The sequence below is a fragment of the Prunus mume genome, linkage group LG2, assembly GCF_029339155.1.
Source record: "Prunus mume cultivar Tortuosa linkage group LG2, ASM2933915v1, whole genome shotgun sequence".
NCBI classification, from domain to species: domain Eukaryota; kingdom Viridiplantae; phylum Streptophyta; class Magnoliopsida; order Rosales; family Rosaceae; genus Prunus; species Prunus mume.
The window spans coordinates 35,061,610-35,078,795 of NC_142699.1; the positions used below are offsets into that span (position 1 = coordinate 35,061,610).

The following is a 17,186-nucleotide window of genomic DNA, read 5'->3' on the forward strand; positions in this document are numbered from 1 at the left end:
AAGGAGAGGGACAACAACGTGATCAACTTGTTGTCATGTCACAAGCATCTGCAAGCCACACACAAAGCAACGTGCGAGAAAGACTCAGCCCACGACTTGACATTTGCGCTCGCTTGGGCCCGCAGGGAAATGTTCATGAAAGGCTAGGTTCCCAGGGAGGTCAAAATGACAATCGCCGCAATCGGATCATGAAGAGGTGCTCCACTACCTGCTCGCAGAGAAATATTCACGAAAGGCTAGGCCCCCAAGGAGGTCAACTTGGTAACCCGCACAATGAGGACCGTGAAGAAAGGCACTCCACTGACCGCTCTCGAAGAACAAATTCTCATCGCCAAGTTACAGAAAATCCCTCGCAAGCAAGGTCCACCAACACGCCGCCTAGGTAGCGCAGCCGAGAAGATCAACCCTTGCAAACCAACGAGGAAGTTACTCGGTCTCACCCAAATCGTAAAAGTCATCAACGTGACCGACTAGCCATGTATGCGGAAGACGTTGAGAAGCTTGTGAATAACCGACTTGAAACTTAAAGATTGGTGAAAATTTCGAAGATGCACTACGTGTTGAGGTAGACCGAGCAAACTCATCACCTTTCACCGTCAAATTGAGCAGGCTGCTCCCAAACGATTCTCAACGCCCTCTTTTACATGCTTCAAAGGCGATTCCGATCCCGAAAGCCATCTGAAGCATTTTAAGAGCCTTATGATCCTCTACAAAGCCGAAGACGCGCTAATGTGCAAGGTGTTTGCAATGACTTTGCAAGGAGCAGGCTCGTTTCACACCCTGCCATTCGGTCGATCAGTAGCTTCAAGGAGCTTGCTTATGTCTTCACTAAAGAATACACTTCTTATCGGTCAATCAAGAAGAATCCTGACCATCTGTTCAACCTGCACAAGAAGTCCAATGAATCCTGCGAGACTACATCAAGAGGTTCAAAGCGGAGAGGGCAAACATTGTAGGATATGATGACCAAATTGCGTCCTCTACCTTCAAAGGGGTTGCCAATAATGTGAATGTCGCGAGCTGACCATCTATCCTCGCCAAACACTGGTAGAAGTCTTCGCTATAGCAGAGCGCTACGCATTATGGGACGACGACCGGATCGCCATGAAGAAGGTGATCAAGTAGCCGAGGGCAAGCTAAGAGAACGGCAAGCGCGAGATCACGACCTCGTGAAGGTGCTTGGCAGGTGGAGAGCTACACCAAGTTCACTATCCCGATACACCAGATCCTGGCCCAAGTAAAAGACATGCCTTGGTTGAAGAAACCATCGCCTTTAAAGGGAAACCCAACCAAAAGGATACCAAGATACTGCACATTCCATGAAGGGCATGGTCATTACACAAACGATCTGCCGCTGGAAAAGACACCTTGAAGATCTAGTCGAGAGCGGCCATTGCACGAAATTCATCGCAAGGAGGGTTATCCAGCAAATCAAGGATTGTGACGCAGCTAACGATGAACCTCCACGAAAAAGGTCATATAGATCAACACGATCCTAGCTGACTCCAAAAGCCCAGGCCGACCACCGGGGGCAAAGAGAAAGATCAAGCAGGCGACTTCCGTCTCCTAAGCCGTCACTAGCTACCAAGTTGTGGAAGACGAACCTTTCATCATCTTTCAATGGAAGGAAGTTCTAAGACAATGAAATACCCATCACCTCCAAGGGTACTATCCATGAAGCTCTTCACCTATCAGCTCGGCTTAAGCAGGCAATGTAGTCACACACATCGACCGTCCCGACATCCAAACGGGCCACTATCATCGACACGTCTTCGGACGTAGGCCAACCAAGTCACACATCGACACGTCTCCGGACGTAGGCCAAACGGGCCATTATCATCGACACGTCTCCGGACGTAGGCCAAACGGGTCACATATCGACACGTCTCCGGACGTAGGCCAAACGGGCCACTATCATCGACACGTCCCCATGTAAGGCCAAGCGGGCCACTATCATCGACATGTCTCCGGACGTAGACCAAACGGGTCACACACATCGACACGTCTTCGGACGTAGGCTAAACGGGTCACTATCATCGACAAGTCTCGGACGTAGGCCAAATGGGCCACTATCATCGACACATCTGCGGACGAGGCCAAACGGGTCACTCTCGACACGTCCTCCGGACATAGGCCAAACGGGCCACCCTCATCGACACGTCTCCGGACGTAGGCAAAATATGCCTCAACCCAAAACACTCAAGCAGTTCACAAGACACTATGCAAATTGAAGTTGAAAAAATAACTGAAATTTCCTTAGTAAAGTGACCAACCGGCCAAAGTTCAACAAAAAGAAGACGGTCAGGCAAGACCAATTACTCTAAATGAGAAAGCAGACTACAAAAGCTAAAAAGAGATAAAGAAGTCTTCATCTACTCCGAGACGCCAGCAGGAGATCCCGATCTGCAGCCACTTGGCGTCATGTCGATCAACCACACTCTCAGCTTCCACCTTCCTGATCCTCAACGTCTGCCCCCACCTCCTTTTTGAAGGAGAAGAAATGTTGCTTCCTTTTGTTTTTCCAAGGAAAGACTTGGGAAAGTACCAAGATCGCCATGACTGTGATTTGATGAACCATTTCGGCACAAATGGATGGACTTGACAGAAAGTTCGTCTTGAGCGGATCAAACACGCTGCATCCTCTGCAAGGGTGGACTTGTCCACATTGGGATCAGCTGCGACGTTGCGAAGAGCCCTTCACCTGTGCAAATGACTCTCTTGCTTTCTTAGCCTCAGTCAACCTCACTTCCAAAGGAATTGGCGATGATGAATCCACTCCATGCTTGACTACTCGTGACTCAACAGTTGAAACATGATGGTTGGATGGATGAGCAGACTGCCCAGATCGACTTCCAATCTTCGACTGGTACAAACGACTCAAATTTCGAAAAGGAGCATCCGCATCTCTTTGCCTCTCAACAAGTGAGCTAGATCGCGCACGGACTACTTTACGGAGCATATCACGATCTCCAAACTCATCAGGCTTGAGCTCTCGAAGACTAACATCAGCCTTCCTCTTTTAGGGGAGTTTAGCAAAACACTCCTTATGTCCAGCAGCAAATCATCAAGGCTCGGACCATCCTGCTTCCATCTATCGACATCCTTAGCAGGGGGCAGTCCACCAACTTCCTCCTGATCGTCGCTCAGCAGACTCGACTTACTTTGGGATGCACGGCAACTCCTCTCTTCGAACAAGCAGTACAAAATTCTCCAAGATCTTTCTCAAGCTAGAAAGTAGAGAAGTTAAGTTTGCAATGTAAGAAAGAGTGAAGAGAAGCCATGTATTTATACAAGTTGGACAACCCGGGTCAAGAAGGAATCTCAAGCTCTTTCCTACTAGGAATCCAACTCCAACAACAATCAGAAGCCTACACCAATTGAGAATCCGATCTGCAAAAGGAGTTCAACTCACAGAAGAAAGCCCAGACTCAATTGGAGGGCCCGAAAAAAATAATTTCATCTCCTACATGCCACAAAGTGTCACGCAGAAGCTGGGGGGCATTTGGGAGCAGATATTTTCGTCTCCAATCACAGCAAGCCACGTGGAAAAGAAGATTATTTCTTTTAATTAATTAATTGAACCAGTTTATCTGGCCAATTAATTAATTGGGATAAATATCTTAATTAAATGATATTATCTTTATTTAATAAGATAATATCATTAATTAAAATATTATCCTAATAAAGAGAAGATAATGTCATTATCTCAGATATTATCTTCATAAAAAGAGATAATATTATTTAATTCAGATATTATCTCCATAAAAAGAGATAATATCATTAAATCAGATATTATCTCAGTTCGACTCGATCCCTACGAATTTGGGTAGAGAATAAACTCAGCATATTCTCTACGAAACCCTAGCCCCGAGGCTCCTATAAATAGATGACTTCATTCATCATTCAAAGTACATCTTAAACCTACTCCTTATACCCGAGAAAAATACCCGAAGCTCTTTCTCCCTCTCCACTCTCCATATTTTCTCCACACGGCCGGCCACCACTACCCGGTTTCACCTACATAAACACTACTCCGTACTCTTTGCTTAGCTATTGTTTTTCTATAAACACTCGTACTAACTTAGGCATCGGAGGGCCTTTGGCTAACACCCAGTGTGGTCTATTTACTCCAATCTGTTTTACAGGAATCGAGGAAGAGAGAGAAGGAAGATCGAAGGTTGAAGGATCTAGAAGTGAATATTCTCCTAGAGATTATTTGCACAAACAATATATGAGAGAGAGAGAGAGAGAGTCGATGAGAGAGCAGCGAGGAGAACTTGAGTCGAGAGTTCGATAATGAAGTGCAAGTCTAAGAAGGTGGGAAGTAGACGGCTAGTTTCTTCTGCATGTGTATTAAAAAATATATATATCGGTCAGTTGCGGTTGCCGACGGCTTTGGTTTCTGCAACGCATCCGCATCTGCAGCATTTCGGCTCGGTTGTCCAACCACAACTGGTCATTGACCGGAAAAGTCAACGGTCTGCCCGGACCGGACATATCGGTCGGACACCACCGGTATTTGCGGTCCAACCGCACAGCCCTAGTTTTGGGAATTGTTTTACAAGAGTGAGGGGAGCTTAGAATGAAAACGTGACGTTTCGACTTGGTAGACAAATACCAGGAACTTGGTTTGGGCCTATAATATAATTTAAACATCACAAAACATGATAATATGCATAGCAGCAAAGAACTATTTTTAAAATAAAATAAAATTGAGGAGGGGCAGCGGACCACTCTGGTCCTATGCTGTCTTCGCCCCTACTTGTAGGGTTCATCATGTATTGTATTTCAATGATCCGAACAGTCTAATTTTTAGATATTACCCCAAATATCATTTTTGTAAAAAATCACTTGAATTCAAAATTATTTGACCACTCAAATAGATGGTTATTATTTTAGTCTTTTGGAAGCAAATCGTGTTTGTTGATTTTATTGGTCCCAACTAGATGCCTTCATGATTTTCAATTTACCTTTTTCTTTTTTTTTCCTTTTTTTTACAAAAATGATCTATGAATAAAGGCTTGAAAAATACAGGATTTGGATCGTTGAAAAAATATTCAATCATCATCATGCATGTGGAAGATACAACCATGTATAACGTGGAAGATACAGCCATGTATGTTGTGGAATCCAATGTAATAATGCAATGTTGGTTAGTTAAAAAAAAAATAGTTGATTAAAGTTGAGGTGCGACGCTGTTCGAAATAATAGGGCGAATACTTTAGGCTTTCATTTTCAATCAAAATAGCATCCTCTAGAGAAAACTTGCATCGCCAATTTTCAGTGTCTTCTGAAGGCAGCATAGATAGTAGCTTGGCAAGCAAGCCAAGGGTTACTTCTAGAGATTCCTCTTCTTTCATCATCAATATAAAAGGGATGTGACATGCATGCTTATATATTATTCTCATCACGTTTTAAGATAAAGCTAGCGGACAAGGCAAATTATCAACCTTTGTACTTCATTTTGAGCCTCCGCTTAACCTCCAAACGATTGAGACATAATGACAACTTGTTTCTGCTTTCCCAAAACTAATCCAGACGAGACTTCCGTAACCAAAAGAAATTATCGAGAGCCTGCTCCTAACATTAATTCTAATAGTCCCAAAGGAAAGGGACCCAAAGCTTTCAACTTTCGCGGAAATGATGTATGCGACAACAAAGGCGACACCGTCGGAGTATTCAACTTTGGCAACAAGAAGACCGAGGGCTGCAGCGGTACTGACAAACAGGATGGCCGCTCCAATATTAACTCTACTTTCAACTTTGAGGATAACAAAATTCAGAGGAACCAAGCGAAGAAAATTGTCGGATTTTGTGACTTCGGCAACGAGTATTGATCATTCAATATCTGGCGCTCGCAGACCTCTTTTTCTTTTTCTTTTTTAATAATGTATCGTGCTATTTCAGTCCTTATAATATTCAACAATATTAATAAATATGAGTTTTTGACTTAAATGGTCTTTGAATTTACATCTGCGTTTCAATAAAACAAAAAGTCCCTCAATTCATTCGTTCCACATATTTTATGTGATGCCTATATGAACTCCACATATTTCTTTTATTCCTTAATTTATTGCAACTAAAAATTGGACGATCGTGCTTATAAAGACACCAAGAATCTAGAGCATTAACCGAGTCTATTATTCTATTCACATGTATATGTTTTAAAGTTTTTTGAGAATTTTGTTTTCTAAGAGAGAAACTATGCTTTTGGATAACGTTTGTTAGGTACCATTTGGGCTCCTTCTTTTTGGCGCCCTTAAATATTTCACTTTTGTATCTTTTCTTGTTAGAGATCAAAGAGAAAGTACATGGAGGAAAAGAGAATCAATAATGGTTGAGGAAATGAGAAAGAGGAGGAGAAATGAAGGAAAATGTATGAAAGAAAAGTAGAAAAGAAAACTTGTACAATATATGTATATTTTTCCTACATCCTTCGCATCACCCTTTTAGGCTTTGAGTTTCTACATAGACTCCACGCATTTATTGGCATTTCCCACTCTTGTTCTCTTTACCCTTTGTATTTCCCCTGAAAAAAACATATAGTTACGATCAATTTGAGCTTTCTTGTTTCGGGCTTAAGACCTCATTTTACCCAAAAAATTAAATAAAATAAAATCATCAAAAGAGAAGATATATATATGTACTCACAAGATGACACTTACACGATATTCATTATTAGCTTGGGAGTTAAGCTAAGGCTTCATATTTATTCCTTCCACTTTCCATATATATGAACTACAATCTGACTAGAATAGCATGCCTAAAACCGGACTGTAGGCAAACCAATCTATTTTCAAGCCTCCAATCTGCCACAACCAAACAAACACAATTATCGAACTTACCCATCCCACTATGTTCGAGCACTGTAGTCCAGAGTCAATGTTGTACAATACCAACTGTGTTAGTAGAACTAATCCTGGACTACCTTATCCTTATCCAGGTTATCCCCCTGCACCTGCTCCACATCAACATGTGGTTTATTCTTGGACTGGACTACCTTGACCAAAAGCCAATTTGTTTCTTCTTCTTTTTCCCCCCCTTTTTTGTAATTTGATTCTTATTTTATTTTTGCTGATTTGACTCTTTTGATTAGTATTCAGTAGCAAAGATGAGAAGGAAGAGGCTACGAGCGCACAACTCGAAGTATGATCAATTATAATTCGTTTATTTGATTCAATTTTTCTTTATAAATCTTTTAGCCTTTTCAAAATTGCATATCCTCTATAAAATTCATGGGTGCGCCAAACTCCATGATGAAAGTCGATAGCCAAAATTATCATTGTTAGAGTAAAGGGCTTAGAGCTTAAGTGGTCACCCAAGGTCATAGATTCGATTTTTCATCTCCCTAATATTGCTTGTATCAAAATAAAAACAAAAAAATTACTGTTACATGTAATTTTGATCCTCCATGGATGGACGGTTAGGGATTTAACTTAATTAGATTTTAAAATAACTAATTCATTCACTATATATCTTTGAGAATTCAATTCTTACCATGTTATATAATTTTCAATTAAGTGGTATATAGTTCTTACCATGTTATCTTTTATACTCTTATGGTGCTTATTATTTTTTAATAAAGCAACTATTCCAAAAACAAAAATAAAACAAAAAAAAAACCCTCAAAAAGAGAAGGTCGAGCAAATCCACAGAATAACTTCAAAGAAGTAATTTGAATTGAAGCTACTTTTGTAATTGACCAGTCAATTGCCTCACTCGATCGTTGCTGAGTCATCAGACTCGGATCGTTCCAACTCGAAAGTTGTTGAGTCAACGCGGAGTCCTAGTGACTAATTATCATTGATTATTATTATTTTTTAATTTTATTTTAAATAAATGTTTTACTCTTGTAATTGTGTTAAAAAGATCTATCATTCCTAATACACAACTTTAGTGTGTGGTTTAGACCCTACTACCTTGGCATGACGTTGGATGCCAACGTATTAGTTAAATCAGCGCAAGACTTAAAGGGGAGTGTTGAATTATAAGCCTTAAGCTGACTTAAGAGTTAGTTTAATTAGTTTTCCATTTTATTTCTTTTTATGACAAGTGTAAGCTTCCTATTGGTTGCCTAAGTGAACGGCTGAGATCATCTTGTGATGTAAGAGATCCAGCTACTGTGCATAACAGATATATCCCCCACACTATGTGCGTGAGGTTGTAAGAGAGAGCTGTGAATGAACACTCTGCTGCTACACGTATAGCAGACAGATTTTCTGATAATTCTTCTTGCTTCTTCCTCCTTTTGTTTCCTTCTGCAAATTCTGAGTACAAACACCTGAAAACACTAACAGTAGCAGGGTCTAACATCTGTTTTTAAATGCTGCAGTGTATGCAGATGCCAACTGCGGTCCACGCATGTAAAGGAAGAGGAAGAAGACCAATGGACGAATGTGATATTCTTTTGTTTGAAATTCAACTGCTTGAAAGTGTAAATTTACGCTCTACATGCATTTGGATTGGGAATATATAATATAGCTTGGCAATAAAGCTGACACTTTGATATATTCGGATTCCTCCACTGTAACCATCTCTATGCTTGATGATGTGTTTAAAGTGGACCAGGCATGCGCTCTTCGGCTTCCAACAAACACAATGATATTTAGCCATATGTGGAAGGCGTTGTGCTGGCGCAACAACAACAACGACACTCCAGAGCCATCTTCCAAATACAATCCCAACCCTCCAGCTCCTGCTGCTCTTACAAATGCAGCCCCATGTACTAATCCTGCAGCACATGATCATGATCAACCAGATGAGAGTGATGAGGGCTTAAAGTCACCACATGATAGTTCCTCCTCAAGTGCTGGGCTTCAAGATCAACCAGCTACGAGCCCCTCGGAGCCCAAGGGTGACAGAAAAAAGAAAGGGAAAAAAAAGGGGACTGGTGCGAGATCAGACTGTGATACTTTCGACGTTCGTGGGAATACCATTACCGGATGCAAGGGCGGTAAGATCGGAATTTTTGACTTTGGCAACACCTATACATGAATCAATCAAGGCTGAAAGAAAATCTGTTGATTATATGAAGACGAAGATTAATTAATTTGTAGAATTAATCATGAGAGATTAATTAGTTAATTTGGATTTGGATCTCTCTGTAATTTTGATAATCTTGTAAGTTGGGTTGGGTGTTTATGGATATGGATGATCTTGTAAGGGCTGCTAGTATTGATATGAATTTTCTTTCGTTATTGCTGACCACATGTTTTACATAGATAGAAGAAATAGAACTCACTTACACATGCGATAAATAATAATAATAAAAGAGTTTGCTGCTCACTTCTCTTATTTTAATTTTTAAGAACAGCACTTGGGGATCGAAAGAAACCAACGGTAATTACATGTCAGTTTTAAGGGTATTTGTAGTATTATACCCAGCCGAAGTACCGAAATTGAGGTTATACTTTGGCTCTTTAGTTGGGAAGAACACCCCAAAGTGTCTCTCTGTCTCTTCACCTAGTTTGTTATTCTCATCAAACACGGCAAACAAGTAAGTCTCTATGGATCTTTTAGGTCTCTTTGGGGTACCCTCTTTCACATGCCGAATCAAATTCGAGTAATAAGTCCTCGCATTATCCGTTGATGCCCCAAACGCACCTGCCGAAGGCCACCCACTTTCCGACACAACAACCTCCAAAGAGCCTCCTCCAGCTCTCTCAACAGCCGAGTACAAAGCGTCCAGCATTGCATCAAACAGGTTTTGGTACCCTTTGTCACCATCCCATGCCATAACTGATGGTGAAGTGAACAAAGCATAAGGAAGAGAAATATCTCTAGGATTTCCAATATAACTAAAATATGTATAGATGTTAGCAAGTAGTGGTGATTTGGCATAAACCAAGAACCCTATAATTGGGTCCAAATAAGCTCTCACATCACCGCGAAAAGCGCCTTGTGACGGAGGGTAGGAGTTGCCTATCAATCCCGTCTCTATGGCAGTTGAGACCTTGATTTGGTCTTGAAGGCCAGCTGATCTGATTGCATTGTATATGTTCTTCATTGCGGGGAGGACAAACTGAGCCAGCCTAGTAGTGTCTCCATAAACAGGGCTCACTTCGTTTCCAACCGCAATGTATTTGAATCTCACGCTTTGCCGGAAATTCAAGACATTTGTTTGTACCCATGTTTGCGCTTCGGAAGGGTTGGTTGCGAGTCGTTCAAGGTCTTGGTTTGGGACACCAAGCATGAGCTCGATGTTGGAGCCTCGAAGAGCTTGTAGAGCGGATTGGTTTGGATCGTAAATTCTCATTTGTTTGATGTTATTTGATTTGTAAAGAGATATAACTTCTGCGTGGGATGGTAGATTGTTGCCCAGCATTCCATAACATACACCTACGGATTGTACACCTGCATATATAAATATACGTCCGGAAAATTTGTTATGTGTGTATACGTACATCAATACATTACTTATGTACACATATTATACATCAAGAAAATTTAAGTTATAGGATATTTATGCATCTATTAATCAACATTAATTAGTATTTTTTTTCTCTAATATGCCAAAGGAAATATATTGCAAATTGAATGAGGTATACGTTCAGACCTGTTATACCAAGGTTTGCCACCAGGAGCCCCAAAAGAAGCATTATAGTAATGGTGAAGGGAATGGACGTATTGCTTGTTTTAGAGGTGGCCATGGCCATTGAGAAACGAACAGCAGCAAGGCAATAATATTCAGCTTTCGGCTTTCAGCTGGCTAATTTGTGTTATGTTATCTCCATTTGGGTTTTATTTATAGATATCATGATGAAGCTAGCTTTCTCTAGCTAGCTAGCTAGCCTGAATATAAAATGCATCCGCATGCTTATCCTCCTCTGAATTTACTTTTCAAACTGGCCCATGGCGGCGTTTCCTTTTATTAGTTTGTGGTACACATTGACATTGTCTGCTGATAAGTCTTGGAAAGTACAAGGTTTTTCTAAGGTTTTTTTAGGTTACCACATGACATATTTATTGACGTTGTCTCCTAAGTCTTCGAAAGTAGAAGGTTTTTCTAAGGTTTTTTAGATTAACCACATGACATACTTATTGACATGGGATATGTTGGCTAAGTAGGCAAAATTATTTTAAAATATTCAATGTTAGTTAAAATTAAACTGATTCTCTGTGGAAGTGATAATTGGCCTATTCAAAATCACTTCCAAACGAGCCGTCGTTTGTTTAGTGTTGTATGTTGGTGATTGGCAACATGTGCACATGCACCTATAATCCAGAAAACATTGCGTAACAAAACATCTAATTATCTTTTTAGTTAATAGCTTTGTGCCTATATTAATCAATGCCATTGACTTTATCACTTTAATTAGCGCCACCATCAGGCGGCTAAACTTCAAGCCTTCAAGAAAAGGCCACTGAACCTCTATCTTAGTACTATTGAAAGACGTATAAGTGGAAGATGACCTAAAATACCTAACAAAGTTAATTAAGTCACAGAGAGGTTCCTTGACCTAATTGACTCGTCTTATTCTCTTACAGTAATTAGTGATCAAATTGATAGAAAGTCTACAGGATAAGTAGATAACACGAAAAAAGACAAAGAATGTCACTATGATTAAGGGTTGTTTAGAGTAGATTAATAAAGAGTGATTTTACCGACACAACTCAAACTTTTAATTTATGTCATTTGCTAAAGCTTACAAAGGGCTTATAGCTCAAGTGGTTGAGAGCATGTACTCATGCACTCGAGGTTTCGATTTCTCATTTCCCAAATATTGTTTCTATAAAAATAAAAAGTAATAATAAATTTTTAAAAAGGGATGTCAAGCAGGGCTTGGTCTCTTAGTAGTGGGCTTAGTTATTTATATTCTCTTGACTTGAAGGCAAAGTTTAAGCCTTTAGGCTCAGATGGACTTGATCCATTCCCATTTTCGACACAAAGAACATGATTGCTTCGCCACAGCATATAGCCCAACTTAAATAATTCGGAAATAATTTTCTCCCAAATTTGTATTGCATTAAATCCTTCTGGTATTAAAGAAGAATACTTAATGAAAACACAATAAAACACAGAAGCACATATTCTTTTTAGGACTTCTTTTCATTGTTGTGGATAACAAATCCGCCACATACACCAATACATTCATGACTTTTGAAACAAAGTTTTGCAATACTAAATCAAGCAACGAGGACAAACCAATACACCAACCTTAAAGATAAAGGGACTGACAGCTATTCGAACCGGGCATGACCAAATTTCTCCGGCGGATGCATTCCCTTATACGTTATACAAGTCACAACAACTTAGAAAATGATTTCATGTGCTCAGAGTTCAGAGAAATGACAACTACTCATAATTGTAATTTCGCCCGAGTAGGGATTTTTTTCCATTTCACAAGAGTAGGGATTTTTAATATTAACTAATATTAATTTTTCTATTTGAATGGAAATTAATAGAGTTCATTCAATTATGAGTAGTTATCCTAAACCAACTACTCATAATTGTTTATAAGAGATTTTCTTGAAATGAAAAATCTTTTTAAACAATAGCCTGAAAGCAATTATGTCCAAAAACAAAAACTCAAAGCATTATGTTGGTTTAGGATATTTGTTCTGTTCTTACAGTATCATGCTTGTGTTATATGTTTGAAGCTATGTTGAAAAAGTAATTTTTTTTAGTACAAGTGAGATAGTCTAAATTAAAGGAGAGGGTGTTCTCACACACGCACACAACTAAGATGTTATGGAGGTTCGAACCTGAGACCTATTACAAGTCAAGGCACTTTTTCACTGGGGTTAGACACTGTTAGCAGGAAAAAAAAAACGTTTTTGAATGTTAAATATCAATGTCTTTTGATATTAATTCTTAATTAGTATTTTTCATATTTATTAATCACCATTTATGATTAAAGAACTATGTTTTTTTTTGTTGTTGAGAAATTATTAAAATGGACCAGCTAATTTTTACTGTAAATTGACTTGATAACAGTGCCCTAAGTATTAGGGACTGAAAACAACTTTTGCCTTATTTTCGGACTGAAAACAGTACCCTAATATTAGGGACTTTTTTTTTTTTGATAAGGGACTTTCTTAAGTATTGATGGAATAGCACTATCGCATAAAAAAGATGGAACTTCGCATTATTCAAGTTAATGTTTGCTATGAACAACTTTGGTTTGTTTGAGTTAAAATCATTTCCTTATTGGCCAGAGCCTCTCTAGAGAAATGTTTCCTATTTTTGTTTTTTTTCGATTGATCAAGACTAACCACGAGTTTGGGATTACTGCTACTTTTTTAAAAAGCTACTTCTATTGTGTTTTGAAAGTAATGAGCTGTAAAGTAAAGCAGTTCCATATTTAGTAAACTAAAATTTTAAAGTATTGTTTAGTATAAAAAGCAGTGTGAAAAGCATTTGGTAAATTTTAATATAAAAATGTTGGAACGGTGAATAATGAACATGATGTTATTGGTAAATTTTAATATAAAACTATTGTAATTGTTGATAATCACTATGTGTTATAAAACTAGAGGGAGAAAATATAGAGAGAAGTGATATGTTAAAGATAAAGTTTCACCATGTTTATTCTTCACTTAATCTTTGGTAGAACAACCTATTTATAGGCTTACAAGATAGGAGATTGAATACCATCATTTACAATATACCTATAGGTTACAAGCACTAATTACAAATACTTAGTGCATAGGTTACATAAAATCCAACGGTGGAATACTAAGAGGTATAGTAGTCATCCACCAACTCATGCATTTACAACACTCCTCCTTGGATGTCCACCATACAATGGCATAATTCCCTCATTAAAAACCTTGCTTGGAAAACCCAGTGGGACAAAACCGAAGCAAAGGGAAAAAGAGTGAAACTTTCTTCTGAATCATTGATATGGCGTTGGATGCGCTTATATTGCCTCGTTAAAACCTTGCTAGGAAAAACCCAGTGGGACAAAAACCTAGTCGAATGGAAAAAGAGTACAACGCACATATGTCATGTATGTAGTAGAATTGGGATGCTCCCTCTGATTGATATCTCTCCCTGATTAATATCTCCCCTTGATTTTCATTAACTTCTGGAATTTAGGCTTCAGAAAAAGCTTTGGTAAAAAGGTTTGCTAGATTATCTTGTGAACAAATTTGTTTAACTCCAATCTCTTGACTTTTTTATGAAACTATGTCACCCTTGATGAACCCTTCTTTGATTTAAGCAATACAAGCAACATTGTCTTCATACATGATCGTCTATCACACTATTCGACATGCTTTTCACTTTTCAAATGATTGAACTCTTTAGGAACATCAACAATTAATTTAATAGTTAGAATATGTTACAACAATATCAAATTTGAATTCAAAATACTCGAACTCTTAGTGTTAACTCTTAATTAAGAATATTGTGGTATTTTATATCCTTCAAGGGATCGCTTCATCCGATATATCTCAAATATTTCATGAGCTTTGAGAATCTCCATGTACCATACAGTCTTAATAAATATGCATTTAACACATGCTATAAGTTTAGTGTTAAAATAACAAATGTATTTATAAAAATGTGGATGCATGTACGATGAGATGAGAGACTAAAACTATGTCTCTACCAAGAAACCTTATGTCATATTAGTGATCTTATTTCACTTCACAAATACCAATTCATAACCTTCATACTTAACATGTAATAACCCAAACCCTAATTAATATATAACTATTAAACTATTACGAAGAAAGGACAATTTTGCCCTTGGACTAAGTTATTAAAGGAAAGTTGACTTTTTGACCGAAGAAGAATTTGGCAATTCCACTAGCACCGTTGCGTAGAGAGTGACGAAATGAGTCCGTAGACACGTAGTGGGCTCGAATCGTAGTTTTCACAAAGAAAATACAGTCCAAATACTTCAAGGGGCAAAATGGTAATTTTGAAAATCAGGATTTTTAAAACCCTCCTTTCTCTCTCCTGTCGCGCAGAACCTCCCCCCCTTCAAAAATTTGCTCCAGCCGCCACCTTCTCTCCTCCATAACCACCACCACCCTCCACTCTGACCAACGAGACCGGACCCGATCGAACCGCCGTCGCTTCCTCTTCCTTTCCCAACCGGTCCCTACCCTTGGGACCGCTGGTTTTGTCGGAAAACGTCCGGGATTGTGCCGATTTTAACAAAAATTCCAAGCTTTCGATCTCCGTCATCCGGCCACCAAATTGGACGAGTGATGTATGGTTTTCTAGCTATTTTCCATGCTCTAGCTGCTAGTTGGGTAAGATTTCAGAAATTTCAAGTGTAGATCGTTTGATTTTCGATTTAGGATTCAGCCGGTTTTGAGAGTGCAATTCCGGCCACTTTCTGCCAGTTTTTGGGTGGGTCCAAGAACAAAAGTGGTTCCAAGTTGGGTGTTTTACCTAAGTTAGGAGTGTAGGCCGGCGGTTTGGAGTTTTTCCGGCCTCTAGGAATTTATCAAGCCACCCACGCACTGCCGGCGCTTGGGCAGTCTGGTGGGGACCACATTCAATCCTAGAAGGATCCTTGTGTTGTCACGAGCATGTAGGATTTCGCGGATCTCAATTCGGATAACGTTTGCTGAACAGATCTCGCATCTTGTATGATTTCTGGGTTCAATAGTTCCGAACCATTGGATCATAATCATTTTCCAGATATGTTAATCTAGACTATTTCAGGATCGTTGAGGGTTCGACGGATTGGGAATCGGAGTCCCGAATACTCCGAAATCGCGAACCCTAGGGTTAAGGCTTTAGGAACCGTTGATCATGCAATTGTGACCAATCCAACCGTTTAACCAAGACCAGACTCAAGAGACTTGTGTCCTAGGTTTAAAAGAACGTTAATGTGGGCATAGGAATAACTTTATTGTACGCACTTCTAGGAGCCATGGGTTAGGGTTTTTAATTTATTACTATATTGAGCATGTATATTAATTTATTATTATGGTATTTGAATCAGGCACTCGGGCACCTGTTGACCCGCAGGAGGGACCTTCAAAAGGTCCAACGAGCACGGACTAGTAGTGAGTGGACTCTTTATTTTTATAAATGAATTTATGTCATTCAATTACAGTATTTGATCTTAAATAAGTTTTATTCAAAGACTATTGTTTTGTAAGTTGATATGTGTTTTTAAATATTTTGATTTATATGCTGCCGAGTGGGATATCCTTTATGGATATAGGAAAAAGGAAAAAGGAAATTCTAGCTAAGTACTAGATAAATGGCAGCAGAGTTTTAGATTTAACATAAATTCAGCTATTGATAAGATATTTCAGAAAGTTTTTATATTTTCTTAAGCCACCTTAGGTACCCAGTTATAGAAACATGTTGCCTTCGGATATGACGATGTCTACGGACATCCAGGTTGCCTTCGGTAAATATGTTGCCTTCAGATTTTATTGGTTGCCTTCGGTAAATATGTTGGCTTTAGATTTTATTGGTTGCCTTCGGTTTAGTCAGCATGCTTGACAGTTGCCCCACGAGTTCTATGGTACCCGGACTCTTACAGAGCGAGGATGCGGATCAGGCTAACCAAGGTCCCCTGAATCCTACGAGGATTGTGGCTCGGGTCGACCTCGTGTCACCGAGACCTGCAAGGACGTGTCACCCATGGTGATACGAAGAATTGACGGCATATCAAGAATTGATGGATATCAGGAATTGACGGAGATAAAGGGGTACACCTTGGTAGTAGTTTTAAACTGATTTAAGTGCTTTTAAGAGTTTAAAAGATGACCATGAGTATGATTAGTATATATTTATAAATATACGAGTGCATTGATTTCAGTACGTATATGATAAAGAGAATGATTTACTTTTGACTAACCGTTTTTACAGTGGAGTTAGTATGTTCTTATCTATTTTCTAAACTTGTTTTTGGGTCCACTCACCTTTTTAATGTTTTGCGCCCCCAGGCTGTAAACGTGCATCCGTGAGCCCCACAGGCGTTTCCGCTTCCCGCCTTCCTTAGTTTGATGTAGGATTCTTGGTTTACAAGTTGTTCCTTTCCTTGTAAATTAATCTGTATAGTTGCTCTGATGTTGCCCTAGGACGTAATTAACTATTGGAACGTACTTATTTTTGTATACTGGTAGTTGGTGTGTTTATTTAAGTGCTTGTTGACAGGTGTAAATGTTGGGAATGTTCGTTTTACAGGGGAAACTCAGTCGAATTTTCGGTAGAAGTCAATGCTAAAATGAAGTTAAGTTTCTAATCGAAGGGCAACCAGGTCATT

At 39.2% G+C, this 17,186-nt stretch overlaps 1 protein-coding gene and 1 long non-coding RNA gene across 3 annotated transcripts; one reads left to right on the forward strand and one right to left on the reverse strand.

Moving 5' to 3' along the window:
• The first annotated feature begins 6,697 nt into the window (after positions 1-6,697).
• On the forward strand, positions 6,698-8,493 carry LOC148920147 (uncharacterized). Of its 2 annotated transcripts, none has more exons than XR_016124494.1 (3): positions 6,698-6,943; positions 7,097-7,146; positions 8,333-8,493. It is a non-coding gene; the product is annotated as an uncharacterized LOC148920147 (long non-coding RNA). The 2 variants fall into 2 exon arrangements; XR_016124495.1 differs by having other exon boundaries at positions 7,104-7,146.
• A 681-nt stretch (positions 8,494-9,174) lies between these two features.
• On the reverse strand, positions 9,175-10,724 carry LOC103323135 (Glycosyl hydrolase superfamily protein). Its single transcript, XM_008225101.2, has 2 exons — positions 10,556-10,724; positions 9,175-10,353 (listed from the first exon to the last, which is right to left on the reverse strand). Exons 1-2 carry the CDS (start codon positions 10,653-10,655, stop codon positions 9,344-9,346), a joined length of 1,110 nt encoding a protein of 369 aa, XP_008223323.1. The 5' UTR covers positions 10,656-10,724; the 3' UTR covers positions 9,175-9,343.
• Between the last annotated feature and the right edge of the window lie 6,462 nt (positions 10,725-17,186).